The 17,235-nt window shown below is 38.3% G+C and overlaps 1 protein-coding gene across 15 annotated transcripts in view; it reads right to left on the reverse strand.

The window, feature by feature from the left end:
• Positions 1 to 227: 227 nt before the first annotated feature.
• Positions 228 to 17,235, reverse strand: part of STOX2 (storkhead box 2) — a 142,372-nt gene continuing 125,364 nt past the window's right edge. For all 15 annotated transcript variants that reach the window (XM_031504730.2, XM_077782897.1, XM_077782899.1 and 12 more), the window contains 2 exons: positions 10,467 to 12,732; positions 228 to 5,899 (listed from right to left, as the gene is read on the reverse strand). In XM_031504730.2, coding sequence (XP_031360590.1) covers positions 5,704 to 5,899; positions 10,467 to 12,732 — 2,462 coding nt within the window. In that variant the 3' untranslated portion in view covers positions 228 to 5,703. The remainder of the gene's footprint in view (positions 5,900 to 10,466; positions 12,733 to 17,235) is intronic.

Genomic DNA, 17,235 nt, shown 5'->3' on the forward strand with positions numbered 1-17,235 from the left:
CAGAAAAAAAGGTGTATTTTCTCCCTTGCACTCTTAATGGCCGAAAGAGCTTTATGGCCCAAAAAAGCATAGGGGAATACGGCAAGTTGTTACAGTGTTTGTTTATCTGAGATTTCTGGTTTGCTGTGCAAAGTTTCCTACGTGAGGGAGAGAAACAGCATGTTAAATGGAAACAGAAGTATACTCTCTAAAAATCACCGATGAGTGCAAAGAATCCACTTAGAACATATAACCAAATGTTATTTAATATCTTAAAAAGTAACACAATCCAAAATGGATATTTCACACAACACTACATAAACAACATGAACACAATATTACCATATGGAGGGACTTTCAAATATAGACTTACAAAAATCCCTGTCCTTTTTTTTCCTTTAAATTATTATACTAAGCATGACAAGTAATCATCATTTACAATATGGTACACTGACACAATAAAAACCATGTTACAAATGTGCTGTTATAAATCAGTAACGTTAGGGAAGACATTTCATGAACTGCAATTATTTCATATGAAATACTATACAATATAAACAGAACATCCATCTTGGATGACCTTTACAGCAACCAGAGACCAAGTAATTTTTTAATTTTTTTTTCAGTGCAAACACATTTATACAAGGCAGTCTTGGCTGCAAAACTCCCTTCTAACATACAGTAAGTCCCACTTGCATTTATTAACTCATTTAAACCTAATGCAACAGCCACATTCAGTCACTCACAGAAAATTACCTGCAGAATTATGATCCCTTTAAACTTAAAATCTCCTCCACATATAAAAGTAACATCTGTGCCAATTACTCCAAGGGCCCTTTCATACATCTGGGTGGGTATCCTTTGGGTGGCTCTAACTGATATACAACACGAGGGCAGTGCACCACATGGAAAATCACCCTTCCGAGGCGGGGCACGCTGGCGGCCGTCACGGATCCCGGCTGGGTGGCTGTGCATTTCAGCAGGGATTCAGCCCAGGCTGCCCTTCCAAAGCCAGGTGCGTGGCCTTCTGCTCCTGCTCTGCGTTTAGTGTCTCAGGGCGGGGGGGAGGAACACGGAAACCCTCAGCTCAGACCTGAGCTTCAATGGAGTTAACGACCCATTCCCATCTCTCTCAGATCCTCAGAGATCAGGGGAGTTATGCCAGATTTACACTCGCATAACTGGAACCAATGTTTAGAGCGCCACTATTAAAGAAGTGTGATAGTCCCATTTTCTTCTAGCACCAGCTTGGCTTTTGGTGGGTCCACTGCATGTGTCTCATGCAGCAATGATGCACTTTACTTATGCTGGGGGAAACATTTTAGATATATAGCCTTTTTTAAAAGAATTTCGTAAAAAATAGAACTTTTCTCTCTAATACTGTACAGTTTTCTTCAGAAGAGCAAAGAGAATTGTAAACTGTGCATATGACACCAGATCAGGAGTGCTATTTGCTTTCTCAACACATCTATTTGAATAATTGTGTTGGGAAAAGCACTATAAAATGTATTTGAAAAACAAATTTTTAATTAACACTACTGTTTCTAAAACCACTGCTGCCAGTACTCGTATGACTGCAAAATTGTTTCTGGAACTGCTAGTCCAACAGTGTCTACAGGGCCGTAAAGTAGTTTCTTACTTAAACAAACTGAATGTGTCTAAAGAATAATTTCAGAATATAGACATTAAACACTTTGGTTAACTGTTAAACTTCCTTCAGTAACTTTTAAAAAGCAGCTAGTTAATAAGTTAGTCTGCAGACTCTTAGCCTTTGCTTTTTCCAATGGGCCCAGACAAAAAGCAGGGTCAGTGAACTCTGCCTACCTCACAGGCAAGTGCTTCCAGACCCTCAGGCAAAAAGGTGTGATATAAGTGCAAAGTATTATCTGTGTTCAAGATGGCCTCTGAATACTGGTTTGCTTGTTCTCTTTCCTAACTATGACTACTCCTGGCAAGCACATCGGCCAAGGTTTTCATTAAAATATTTGTTTTCCAATACATTTTTATTTTTAAAGTTGAGTGAACACTGTTTCGCATATAACAGTTATTTTACAGTGGTGCTGGGAGTCAAATGGCTAATGATTTATTCTAAATTTTAACTGAAGTACTTAAAATGGCAAAATTAGCTCAACTGATGATTGTATATTAATTTGCATCAGGATAATGGTACTAGGTTTGCTGAAAGGTGTTCATAAATCGGGATTTGTATATAATGTGATCTGCTTAGGTTCAACTGCCACTTTCTTCCTTTGGTTTTTGGAAAAATCTTTCCTCTTGAATGGTGGCTTGCTGCAGCTGGCTACTTTTCAAAAGCCAGATTAATTTCTCTTGGAAACTTGCCCATATTCTTTGAACAACAGGCACATACCTCGAGTAGGGACCCTAATACTGCTCCCAGCAACGTCAGTTAAAGGCTGTTGGTAATTTCTATAGGAGCAAATGCTTTAGATGCACACAATCTAGAGACCAGAGTGCATATCATTAAAGAAAGAGCTGTTTTAACACCCTTGCCAGTTCAGAGAAACCATGACGTACTAATGTTGACAAAGATGGAGGCAAAATAGGGCCCCAAGTATCTGAAGGCTGCCAAGAAAATACCCAGAGTGTCTTCTGTTAAACCCGAAACTGTCAATCATATTTCATAGACTGTAGATGTTTCTAATTTGCTAAATTACAAATACATTTTCAAGTTCTACCAGGCAGAAATTTTAGCAGTAACTGGGGAGAGGATGGAAGGTTTCAGCCTCCCTTTCACTTTTATCCCAATTATGCAGCCTTGTCAAAGTCTTTAAGTGACTCATCTGAAAGCCATCTTTTTAACATTGTAGAAGGAAATTGTGGCAATGGAAACATGATGACTTCATATGCAAGCTTTGACACACAAGAGAACGCCATGACCTAATGCTTCAAAGTTTCTAACCTTGCTTTGTACAATACACTTTTCATGTTGCTGCATTTCATCAAATTCATGGAGGTAGTTATATGTGTAAAAAAAATTACCATAAAAGTAACATGTTGTATTATAATAATACATATTAAGTGTGCAAAATGCCGACAGATTTGTGTTGACCCTTTACAGTTGAACACAACACAGATTCAACCTAATCTAACTCTGTAAACCTTTAAATTGATACATTAGAAGAATGATAGATAAGCAACCACATAATACAAGGCTATGATTTCATCAAAGGATTAGGGTGACATAAAGCACTCAAGCTCCACTCTCGTGGTTTTGTTACCAGAACCTCAAGATGGAATTTTCTTATTTTCCATTGTTGATTTTAAAAGAAAAAAAAAAAAATCAAGATTAGAACGTTTCTATCTGAAACTTCTGTTTACATTCCATATTCCAAGAGTCACATTAATATTGGTACAATGCTATGTCAACATTAATATGACATTTATGTTGTCTGCTGGTCTCTGGGAACTTTAAGAAATAACATACTATACAGTTTATAGGTATGTACTATCACATTTTGTTGGAATTATGCCTTCTGTACAACCAGCTGCCTGCACAAATTCTGATTAGCTTATGACAAACAGTTATTTCTTCAAAGGTGAAACCTGTTTCTGCTCTTCGCATTTTATACTGCCATTAGTATTTCAGATCATCACTGTAAATTTTTTTACCATTTCAACATTTTTATTTACTGAATTGATACATACTACTGATGTCAGAGCTCATCTCAGAAACAAAATCAGTCAGCCACTGCATAGTATATGACAATTCCCCACAAGAACTCTGACTCTACAGTTCGCATGGAATAAGTACAGCTGGAGCTACACATCGAATAATAAGATGCGTCATGCAAAGCATTATATGGTAATTAGAGCACATCTTGGAAGGTATGATAAGGCAGAAGGCTAAAGGCCAAGTGACTTTGATAACCAACCAAAAGCACAATAATTTCCTTTATGTGCACTGAAAGGTCTTATTGCTCCTATGAAATGGAAATTATACACTGAAATCAATGAAAACAGACCTGTGCATTGACTATGTATTCTTGACAGAACTGATCACGTCCAGAGTTAGAAAGCTGTTTTATAAGTAAATGATCTCTATCCGATGGTGTAACATAAGGCTGAATCGTCACTAAAGAATTCCGATGACAATAGAGAACATAAGCGAAGCTCAAATGACTTTGTATACAGAGTAATAAATGTCACCAGAACCTGATGAAAATACTGGGGTTTAATATGTACAGTTGGGTGTCATACCTGTTTACTACAAGAGCTAGATAGGGTAAATGTCCCTTTTCTATGAAACAATTTGGACTGTTGCACATTTTAGTATCTTTATTATTCCACCAATTTGTCTGTTCTGATAAAAAAAGTCAGTTTGTTGCACTACCAGGTTGCATGAGTACCAGAGCAGAATGTGACCCTATACCTAAAATTACTCTTGGAGTTCAACTATCTGTAGAATTTACTCTGCAGTAATTAGCATAGTACTAATTACATTAAAGTAATAGTTTAGGGAGAGCAATTAAGATGTACCATGCCTGCAGGACTCAGATTTCTTCTGCAAACCAAGTGGACACATTGAATTTCTAGAAACCAGACATGTCCATAAAATGATAAATTGCAAATAACATCCACTGAATAAAAAGGCCAGAAGTTTATAATTCTCTAAATTTTGTTCTCTGATAATCATTACACTGTATGCTATTTTTAATAGCCTAATTTAGGCACTCTATTTAATAAGCTACATAAAATAGATTTATGTCCTTCCACTAGAAAGAAATCAATTCTTCAGGCCATACTTGTCATTTATATCATAAAGGATATTTTTGTTTCAAGAAATTAGTTATCCTGATTTCTATATTAATGGCAAGTTGCAATACCAGAAGTGACACAAGAATTAGATTATCTTTTTAAAATAAGTGAATTATACTGAAGACATTTAATATATTTTGTGTCACTCCACATTGTGGCTCCATGACAGTTACATCTTTCCCTTCCCTCCCCACTCCCCCCTCTCTGCAAAGGCCCACCTCCTCATGGATGACTACGGAAGGTCAAGTAACAAGTCTCATTAAGTAAACATCTCTTGTATTTTTGAAACAAAAGGAGAAGCTGCCTCCCTTCCCACCCTCCATACCTAGAAAAAAAGCAAATCAAAACAAACCCCAAACCTCCTTTTACTTGCTTAACTAGGTATTTGTAAAATTGTGTCACAAAAATGCACAGTGAAAATGACTGATTAGTATTAATAATTCACATATAGAGCTGAGGTCATGACTTGTCATGTTTGGCATTGTTTTTCCTCATGGTGATCCTGGCTGGTTACTTTCAGCAGTGGCTCAGTTTTTGAAGAAAAAAATTATGAACTCTGCAGCAGAGTTTAGCCTCTGACCAGGGGCATCACACATCTGTGGCATTTTTTTAAATGAAGTTGGCAACTGCATGGACATTGAAAATGCAGATTACACTTACAGTGTCTAGACTTTCATATATGTGCTCAGTTACAATTAAGTGAAGCAAAAAGTGTACATATTATCCCTACTGCTATTCTGTTGCTACAGAGCCGCAAATGTGAAAAGCAATACCTTGAAATAAAGACTTCTTTGTTGCCCCTAGTCTACATAGCAGCACAGTTTAAGTGAACACTAAAACTGTGGTTGAGATGCTTGTGTTATTTTTCCCCAAAGATGTAAACATCAGTCCCAGTGTCGTAAACTTTGCTGTATAGGATGAGACAGACGATCTGAGGCAGGCTGACTATCAGACACTAGTGACAGAAGCTTGCAGGCAGTTACCAGGTTTCTGCAGTTTCTCAGCTTCACCCGTGGGTGGGTCTGCAGTGGCTCGGAAGTTGAATGTTGGGCCTGCACCACCGTGTGCAGGGCTCAGAGCGGGGTTCTGACGTCTGTTGCTTTCAACAATACTTGAAGTGTTGGATGCCAGGCTCTCACGAGTACTGGAATGGAAAAGAAATATATACACAAATTCATATATGACATGCCTATATATCTATTGACCAGACAGGAAAGGAGAACAGAGTGTTTTATAATCGGTTTCCTCTGTTTGTATGTAATGTCACGTCAATGAAACATTGAATTTTGACAGTACACATATGTTACTCCCAAAATGCGTCCCAGAGGTGCTCAGCAGTCATCATACCATAACACAGGTATAGCACTAAGCACAGATGAAACTGTCACACAAACTGTAAGCTGAACCAGTATCAAGCATCTGGATTTTTCACTCAAGGAAATAGCTTCCATCTTGCACTTGGAATGTGCTAGTTTTCTTTCCTGACTGGTGCAGTTTTGCACAAAGTAGTTCCATCAAATTAGCTCTGTGTCTAGGCAGAGTTAGGACAGCAATCATGTAACACAGCATCCTCTGTTGTCTCCTCTTCTACCTATGTTTTTGTATGCAAAATATTAAATAAAAGTTTTACCTTACATTAAACCCACAATGCTTCTAAATATAACATTTCAGTTTTGCTTTGCAGCTGAGATGATTGCAACTTACCAAGACAATGAGAAATCTTAACTGCCTGATCTGTGATCTTGCCCTGGACAGCAACTACTGCTGATATTTCATACAGAAAATGGGCAATATTCCTTTAGTTCTAACGTATCAATTAACCACAAGAGTTACAGGACACGTAACACTTTTAAAGATTAGGCCTTTTAATGATACATCTAATTATGAATGCAGAGAAGCTTGTATTTTAGTCTACAGCTTTTAAAAAGCTCAGCCATGACATGCTAAGGGTACTTTTATCAGTACTACTGTTTCTATTGTCTTTACACTATTGAATAATATTTGATCTCTAAATAATGTGTGCCTGTTCAGGAGCAAATTTGCTTTCAAATATCCATGTAGCCCCCTGGTCATGTATTCTTCACCTCTACCCCTACTTCTTTGTAAAATAACATCACCACTTGCTATGGAGATGTTTGCAGAACACATTTAGAGGACTGAATGCAGTTATTAAATAAGCACTAGAAACAAGGACACTAATGACAAAAATTTCATAGTCAGTTTCAAGTCAACCTAAATTTACCTGCACTGAAAGGGGTAGCTCTTGCCTGCCTTGTGTGGACCTGACCCTGCCACATGTTTCTGCTGCTTCCCTGACTAAGCCTTGCAGGCAGCCAGACAGATCAGGAACCGCTCTCAGTTAAGTACTAGCCCTAAGAAAAAAAAAACAACATTAATGCTAGCATCAAGGGAAAAGTAGGAATGCACAGCTTTAGATGTGGCAGGGGAGAAATGTGTATGTGCATAGCATAAGGGAAGAAAAAAAAAAACTTTTCCTAGTCATCAGGGCAGATTTAAATAATCTTAAACTGACCGAGTCTGCAAAATCAATGAGGCTTCTAGGAAAACTCTCACAGATCTTTTAAACTGACCAAAATGGATAGTACCGATATTTTTCTGCCAATGATAGTTTTATGGTCCATAGTTCCAAAGAGCAATGATGGGTAACACACAGAGTAAATGATTCCTGTGAGCTGCAATGATGTATGGTGCACTTCTCTTGCTCATTTTTTATTCTTCTCCCTCTGCTTTTTAATGAAAATAGATGCAAATCTTAGTTTTCAGAGCTGATTTAGTATTGTATTATTCTTTTTGGGACCACCAATTCCATATCTTCAGACATGCTCAACTCTGATATTACAAACCAACCATTATAACATGTATACACAAAAACTGCATTGAAAATTTTGCATGCAGAGTAATGCCAAAATTAGCTTCCTTTAGGTGACAGGAGCAAAAGTACTATATAAACTCTAAAAATAAAGAAATAACTTTAATCTTGACAGCTAACATTTGCTATATATAACTTGCATAAAAGTAATGCACGAAATATTGTGAGACTTTTTTTTTCCCAATGGTGATTAATACCTTCACACATTTTGCACACAAATATTTTGCAAGTCAAATGACCATTGCAAATCTTTTTAACTGCAGCCATTTCTTTCTAAATTTTTGTTACTGTCCTTCTTTCAATTTATCAGGTTTAAAAATTTTTTTTTTTTCTTTTATAGCGTGAAATTGGTAATTTTGGTTCCCCAAACAATGCTGCATACTTCAATTTGAATTAAAAGATACCACCTCACCTCAGGAAGCAGAGTTATATCACCAGTGGAAGCTAGAAGAACACACCTGAGGAACATCACTCTATGCACAACCTGTTCTTATATTCTTCCCATGGCATCTGCTAAAGGACAGTGTCACACCTACCTGAATCTTACCAGATGGATGCTGGAGGGCTACTTTGTATTTCTGGGAAAAAGGCCATGGAGTACATTTTTTTTAATAAGGTAGGATAATAATAACAATATTATTATTTAGCCAAAGGGCTGAATTCACCCTCAGCTCAATTTATTTTTGGAGACTTATACAAAGAAGCAACCTAAACTTAGCAAAATCACCAAATTTAATAATTTTGATGCAAAGCTAATGAAAAAGCTTTGAAATATCCTATTCTCTCCTAACTGTAGGCCAGTGTCCCAAAACAAAATACACTACAGAATGTTTTGGTTTGGGGTTTGGTTTTTTTTAAGCTTACTTTATGTGACTTTGCCAAAAAATGGTATTTGTTAATAAGTAAACAGTAAAATAAAAAAAAAATAAAAAAAAAAGGATGTGGAACACAAACATAATTGAAAGGTGCTCATCTGTTTCCCTTATGATTTAAACAAGGTGGTATAGCAGCACTAAATCCAATATGTTCACCACATCCTGTTCTCTTGCTAGTTAAGTTTAACATGAACTTTAGCTTTTGTGTAAATAATTAGGGAAGAAAATGTCTACCATTGCATTAATCAGAAACACAAGTTTGATATTTAGCTAGCATACAAAACAGTAGCCCAAGAACCGATTTTCAATCCAGTTGATACCCTATCCTGGAGGTGACTCTCATACTCTGTGGAGTGAGACAGGCTGAGCAAGAAGCAAACACCACAACATACTCTCCCACAAAAACTGACTGCAAGTATAGCACTTTAACTACCGGAAGACATCCTATTTAAAAAAGAAAAGTGCAAACAGTTTCATACGACAGCTCTATGTAAGAAAGATGTCAGGCATCTGCAGAACAATCAATAATATAAATTCAAAGCCTTTTCAAGCTTTTTTTTTAGCGTGGACTCAGTGTTTTTCAGGTTTTTTGCTCAGAAAAAATATACATTAGCTAGAATCTCGCTCGAGTTTGATACATCACTGCATGCTGCATCAGGCTCTCTAATTTCTGTCTTGTCATTAACATAAGTGGGACTAACCATCAAATCCAAAGGAATTTCTTTCAGAGTGACAGGACTTCAACTGAAATTGAAATTTAGTCCTGTGTAGAAACAGGAAATCCTTCACGTACCTTTCTGAGAGCCTTTGCTATTGATGTAAAAAAATATATATACTTCTGATGAACAAGAAAACCATTTACAGGGGAAAATAAAAAAAGTGACAAAAAACCCAAAAAAACCCACCCTATTTTTTTCACATAATACAAAATCAGTCTTGAAGGTTTTATTTTTAAACACAGACAATAAATAATTTAAGCTTAAGTAAGCCACTCTAAGAGAACTACTACTGTAAATTATTTCTGTGTTCTTAGAGTCACTGTTCTGAACTCTGATGAGTTGATATGCAGGCCAAACAATACTCGTCATGCTCCATTCCATCAAGGACCTAGGACTGCCAAAGGTCAGACAGACAAGGAAGAAGGCTAGCATAAAGGATTCTTAACCTGGAAATGAACTTTTGAAATCTCCAGGGCAGGGAATTCACCAACAACTCTCTCCTTCTCCTCCCTACATTTGTAAGATTTCATGCACACTGAGACTTCCACAATGCCTGAAATCCCTGGAACAGCAATTACTAACCAGTACCACCACACACAAACATCTGGATTTTCTTTCCAAGTATCTTAGACAAGGCACCTCTCTCTCAGCAGTGCTAAGTCACATCTGAAGTTCAAATATCCTTAGCACTTTTAATTTGTAGGAGGAGTGGCTATTCCAGTCTCACCAGTTTGAAATGGTGACCAGATACACTTCCAAAATTTTTGAAGAAAACAAACAAGGAATCCCAGACACATAACAATGTAATTTGTTTTTCTTTTTGTCTGAGCCAAAGATTATGCCACCTGGTCATAACTAGTCTTTTCATATGTCTTGTTGATGGTATCTTAGAGAGAAAGGGAAGGGAAGAGTATGCAGGAGCTCATCCCTTTTATTCTAAAAGCAAATACAAGTTTAATACAGAAAAAAAAGCATACAGGGAGGTTTTCAGCAAACAGAAAATGAACTAATACAGAGTCAATGCTGCAAATGGTCATTGGTTTCTTACTGTGTGGTGGGAAACCCATACATCTGAATAGAGAATTCCAGAGCTGTAGAAAAAACACTGTCTGAAAAATGTGAAATTTTTTAATACAGCCCTACATTCTGTCACCAATATCACACACCCATAAAACCACAAATGGAACTTCCTAGTCTGTAAAGCTGCAATGAATGTGACAGTCCTACCGTGGAGAGTTGAACCCGCTGTCCACAGTAATGCTGCTGCTGTCCATGCTGTCCAGGCGGGCTGAGTGGGTGGCTCTCTGGTTGTTGCTATTTTCTGTTTCCTTTGGGGTGAGAAGAGTAAGATTCTTCTCAAACTTTCGCTGTAGATCTCTTTCCTTTTCTCTCTCTAGGAGCCATTGCATCGTACCAACATCATCCCTGTTCTTTTCTTCCTCTGCATTTTTGTTGGTTCCTTCCTCTGAGTCATCATCATCAGATACGTTGTAGTAGTCAAAGGAGGCCTCCTGGTTCCCAGTTGTCTCTTGCTGTCTCTGAGAAACAGGCATGACTTGTGTGACTGAGGTGACCATCGCTTGTTCAAGTTTCTCACATCTGACGGGCAATGTGTCAGAGGGGGTCTTTTGATGGGTTTTTAGCAGAGGTGTGTTAGACTTATGATAACTATTCACAGAAAGAGTGTTGTGCAGAGGCTTAAAGAGTGTATCCTTGCTAAATATTTCTTTCCTTTTATCAAGGCTGCTTGATTCAGTGCTATGGTGTTGAACCAGCCGCCCGTTAGCAATGACCTCTGGAGTTTGGCCAGCAATCACTGAACCAGTGCTTGGGCCTTTTGGGGACTCCTCCTTGTGCACCCCAGGCTCCCTAGAAATATGCTGAGACTGTCTTTCTGTAGGAGTAATTTTTTTTAGCCCATCTGTCCCTGTTAGTGTATCATGATCCTCTTTATTCTTTCCCAGGGGTGATGGAGCAGTAAGCACAGTCTCACTGGATGTGTTGCACTGAAAATAGTCATCAACTGCAGATTTTGTTGTGCAGGAGTTGAGCTCACTATATGATGGCAAATTGTCTGTAGGCTTGCCTTGTTCCAATAGGCTACAAGAACTGGGGGTTTCTACACTGCCACCGGCTATTTCAGGGATGCAAGTCTCTTTGTAGCTTGCGGATGAAATCAGAGCCCTTTGATGACTGAGCGACTGCGATGGTCTTAAGGTACTATCATCAATGTAGGTTTGGCTAGTTGTTTGGTCATCTGGGCTACAGCCTTCACCTATATCTTCAGGTGTACCTAAAGTAGCTGAGCCCAGAGGTCCCTTGGAGTTATCCATGGATCTAGACCTTTCTTTAGCCTTACTGGACCGCTCATTCCTTGATCTTCTATCTTGTGTATGGCTGTGGCTCCGATGGACCTTGGAGTGGGAACTTCCCCTGGAAGGTTCAGGGAAAGGCATTTCAGTTCTTCTTTTAGCCAGTTCACCAGACACATCCCATTCTGGTGTCATGGGAAAGTGAGATTCAATCATGTTAGGATTGCTGTGCATTATATAATTATCTCCCTTGTGTTCTATTATAAAACAGCCTTCCCGTGGGGATCGAGTCAAGGGATCATAGAACTCATACTCCCTTTCAGCAGGTATATCCAAATGAGAGCCATCTGATGGGTCTCCTTTGGACACCCGGGTCTTACTGTGTGACCTCGATTTCCCATGAGACTTTCTGTGATTCCTGCTCTTTTTACTTCGTCCACTGTGGTGAGCTGAAGACCCTGCTTTGCTTCGTTGAGCTTTTTCTTCTTCAAGTTTCTTCATTAGTGCAGTGTGTCTCATGACATTTTCCACAGTCAAATCTGGGTTAATGCGCCTAATAATCTCCATTTCTACCTCTCTAGGTATAGTGGTAGGGGTGTCCTCGTCCCTTAGTGGCCACTCTTCTGGAGGAAACTGGGCAGAGAAATTTGCCAGCTGTTTGGTCTTATCTTTCTTAAAACTTAATCGGAATAATTTGAGTCCAAATTTCTTAGACTGCTTTTCTACATCTTTAGGCTTTGTGAGCGTCTCTGATTTATATGAAAAATTGACAGTACTTTTACTTTTCTCAGTAGGTGGGACCTGACATAATGAAGGAGGACAGTATGAGTCTTTACAGTCTTTTGCTGATTTCCTCTGTAGGGTAGATGCATGCATGCTGTGCATGTCTTCTCTGCAACAGTGGCAGGAGTCGCAGTGGTTTTTGGGTAGTGTTCGGTCCCTGACACATCCCGAGGTGGAGGGAGTTATAGTTCCTTGTTGTGGAGAGGTACATTGAGACCTGTCAGGTATCCTCTCATCCAAATGGTACCATTTACTGTTAGTTCTTATGAGAGATGGTGTTATAAAGTAAGTCTGTGGGGTTACAATGAAATAACCATCCGGAGTTGGGTATATTTTCCTCTCCCGTACAAGCATATTCAAAGTATGTCGAAGGATTTCTGGACTGGGTGTTGGAACTCCTAGAAATAACAGTAAACACATATCAGGAAGTGCATAAAACTGTGTAGGACTCTGGTCTCCCCCTCCCCAGCCAAAAGCTAGTTATACCAATGTGCAAGCTGGAATATACTGAACAAACAACTCCAGTAAAGCGTCTTGTTAGGCATTCTCTTCTCCGTTTATTTCTCCACTTATCTCCTACACTTCAGACATATCAATTATTAATTAAATAGTAGGCCATTAATAAAGTGCTAGAAAAAACCCCAAGAGAAGTTCTAGTCACTTCCAATGTGCAGGTGACCTTAAGCTACAAGATGGAATCACTGAAAATCAGAGTGTCAAGAAAAATATTCTACTTTTATTCTTCTTCCAACAAAGTATTTATATCCAAATTCACCAGAACTATTCTTATAATGCCTTGTCACATATAAAGCAGTAGTTATTTGTTACTTTGGATGCCTAAGCTGCTTCTCCCACAGAATACTGCAGAGAAAAAAAAAGGCAGTTCCTCAAACTGTCCCTTTATCACAAACCTGATTTAACTGATAAGCTCCCCCATTAAAATATGCTTCAACTACATCAGCTGCTTCAAAACAGAGACATCCTGAATGACACAGTTCATCTTCCCCAGAAAGTCTTTTCCATTAGTCTGGAAGTTACAGATTTAGCTCCCAAAAATTTGCTTCTCAGAATTCCTCTTCTTTCAGGTGAGATGTGAGGGACACTATGTAAGTGCATGTATTGCATACTGAAAGAGACAAGTATGACTACCCCACTACAATGGCACATGGTAGACTTGGCACTGTGAACCAGATCCTTCCCATTACCAGTGCACCTGCTGGATTCAGTGGCTTGACCAAGTCTTTGATACTTCATTAGCTAAAAAACTAAATTGCATGTTATGTATAGGAGAAAGTTCCATCTAGAGCTAAGGAAAAAAAGAACTGTAGTCCACAAACTAGTTTTAAAAAGTTTGTTTATGCTGAATAAAAAATTAAAATACTTCCATGTTTTAAGTGGAAAAAGCTATCTTCAATCAATACGTTTAACTGAAATGCATTTTAATTCTGAGTACTAGAGTACTAGTCTGGTTTACATGTTTAGAACGAAAGACTTTTTTTTTTTTAACAAACATTTGGATGCTCTAATTTGAACAGAAAAAGTTAATATTATTTATTTGGGGTGTTAGTTTTAAACAAAAGTAATTTAGAAAATAAAAAAGAAACAGAGAGCAACTTAGGTTGGAAGAGAACTCATTAATTCATCTGGTCAGTACCTCTACTCCAATCCTGGCCAATTTAGATAAGGTTGGTCAGGACCTTGTCAAGTCAAACTCTGTCTTGAAGAATAGAATTTCAATGCATGCAAAAACATTTCAGTGAAGAATATGCTTTTACAAAAACACTTAATGGAGAAATCTCAGCCAGGGTACCTGCCCCAAACACAGTATCTCCAGGAGCATACAGTGTATGGTCACCAACTCTCCTCCAACATGTCAAAGGTTGCAGCCTGTAAGCTCACTGATCTCCTTGTGACAGCAACACCCATTAAAAGCAATAAGGAAAAGAGAATTTGGACCAATTCCTTAACTCATCCTGTTTCTTGCAACTGGGCTGGAGGCAACATATTCTTACGTCTGACTTTGAGTGTTGTTTGAACTTAGAGACATGACCATACTACTCATATCCGTAACTAAAATCTTAAAATGGAAACAGCAAAGGGTTAGGAACAACATGGACATGAGTGAAAGCAGTTACAATACAAAAGGCACCAGGGAGAATTATACAGGGACATGTGCTGGCTTTGACTGGGGTAGAGTTAATATAGTTCATCCACAGTCCATAGGGCTGAAATATTTGGGTCACTGTGGACACAGGAAGCAAGAGGCCAAGATACAATATAATTTGAGAGCATAAATGAGATTGAAAATTGGGGAAAAAGATATGAAGAATCAGGAGCTTGCATTTTCTTCCCTTTTAATGCAGGTGTCCACAATTTCTGTAATAATCTGAGTGAGAGTAAAAAAAATCCCCAGAACCTCTAGATGAGTTAACATGACAGAAACAACAACAGGTGGGAAAAGCTAAAATCCATGGAGCTGGGGGGGAAAAAGGATTATTTGTCCCTAGCCCAGAATTCTGAATCCCTCTGGACTAAGTAAACAATCTATGGGCTTCCTGTGGATTATGAGGCAAAGCAGGCTGTCCTCTGCGTGAGCTCTTGATAGCACATAGGAACAAGAAGAACAGGTGCACCTGCTCTGCAGCAGCCAACCTCTCTTCCTTCCTCTACATGAACAACCTGCCCCATCCATTGCACTTTCACAGCTTACAAGACTTCAACATGTACTTACCTTTGTGAGAACTTGGTCCTTCATCCTTATTTTACTAAAAAGACTTTTCTTAAGATACTGTTTCAAAAACATCACAAGACAAATAAAAGGGATGTACATATTTCTCCTGGGAACTTTGAAAAAAGTTAGGGAAACAGACTGAAATGGATGTACTGATGCTTTACGGCAATTTAGGAAAAAATGCACTGCAAACACATAGTAAAAATAAGAATATGTATCTCTCACCCAGTAAACCATAAGTGCTACAATGTGTTGGGTGAGTCTCTAAACAGTGGATGCACAGTAGTTACATTAATTGAGTAACTCCTGTGAATGGAGAATGTGCAGATAAACACCAAGGAAAAAAAATCAGCATGCCTGGCAGTCAAAGATGCTGTAAAGTTAATTGTGTCAGCCTTCTCTCTGGAGGTGAAGCCTATCACTTTTATCACTCCCAGCATACAGTCCATGCTGTGGTTCACTAAGCCAGCAGGGATGACAGCAGATACAGATCTTGGGAGCTCAGCAGTGTCAGCTAAGGGTAGCTATGGGTTTTATTCCAAGCTCTTTTAGGTACTTACAAAAGCAGAAACAGACCCAAACTCAGCTCAGGCTTTCCTGCATGGCAGGACAGGAGCAATGACATTAAAAAAAAGGCAATGGGATACAGAGTGAATACAGATTTCTTGGCTTTCTCAAGACTTTCCTCTTTAAAGCCCACATACCGTCTGTACACAACCTACCCCCCTGCATTCAAAAGTCTCCTTATGATCTCCCTTCCTCCATTAAATAGGAACAAGGGAAAAAAACCCAGTGGCTTACAGATTCTAGCCCATAAAATATTGCATGACAGCAGTGGTGTTATTTAAGATTATGTAGTGGTTTAATAATTCAAAAGCAGAAACTGTCTGGACACTGAATCATCAGACATGTACATTTTCTGTATCTCAAGAGAGTCTACTAGGCCATCCACTGAGCTTCCAGACAGACGATTATGTCTTGTTTGCTACTCACAAAGAACACTGACCTAGAGTGAACTCAGTTAATGTAAGACACTTCTTTTAAGTGCTACACATATAATTCATATATTTAAAGAGTGAAGTTATAAAGGTGATTGTCAGAGGAATTTGCCAGCTTTCAGAAAACTGCTTGGTTCAAAAGTAACCTAGGCCAATATACAAGTATTTTCTACACTGAAATTTTGAAAGTCTTAAAATTATTTAAATATATATGTGGACAGAAATGATGAGGGGAAAAAAAAGACAAATATCCTTATTAAAGGAAGCACAGACTAAGGTTTGGTGTTGTCTTCATCCAGGCTCATACAGATAAGAGGGTCTGTTTGCCAAACACAGAACAGGGGTTACATTCTTAGCTCCTTATACTGGATTTCAAAGATTTACATTTAATGTATGGGATTTAAGCCATGGTCAATAAATTACAAAGCAGGGCTGTTCAAACATCTCATTGTTTAATTCTAAGTTAGAATAATGGAAGCACGTGCATGAGCAGCCCTCTTGCTTTTTTAAAAACACTACAAATAACAAAAACCACAAATAAGACGTACATTATCAATACAAACTTTTTGAATAAAATAAATTAATGAAAAATGCATCTGAAGTAGTACTTAAATGGTGTTAAATCTGCTAAAATGATTTTCTCCTGAGCTGATGCTAAGGCTTAACAAGGGATAAAAGAAATACTCTGATTGGCTCATGAAATACTAGTTAAAGATGTGGAGTGGTTGCTATGTGATGTTATAAATAATTAGCATACCTTATTTCAGACAGAGCCATGGCCCAGATTTATGCCTGCACAATGGCTCAGCAAACTAGAGGGCCAGACAGCAACTGTAAGACCCTGCACTGAGGAAAAAGGTTTATTATTCTTAGGCACTTTTGAGAATAGCATCTGGGGTCCTAGGAAATTTATCTTCACCATGAAATGCAGTGAAGCATCTGTTCATTAAAGCACAAACAACACAGGCAGACAAGTGCTGCTACAGGAAGACATACAGTGAGGTTATGTGATAATAACAGACACATCTACAGTGGTAATGCTCTTCTCTCCCTCAGAACATCAGCCCCTAGTTAGGAAAAATAAACTATCCAAATATGAGAGGCTATCAGATATTTTGTAATAGCCACAAAGAATACAAAGACTCAAAAAGCTACAGCTGATTTATTACAGG

This window comes from Lonchura striata, chromosome 4 (genome assembly GCF_046129695.1).
Source record: "Lonchura striata isolate bLonStr1 chromosome 4, bLonStr1.mat, whole genome shotgun sequence".
Lineage (NCBI taxonomy): Eukaryota > Metazoa > Chordata > Aves > Passeriformes > Estrildidae > Lonchura > Lonchura striata.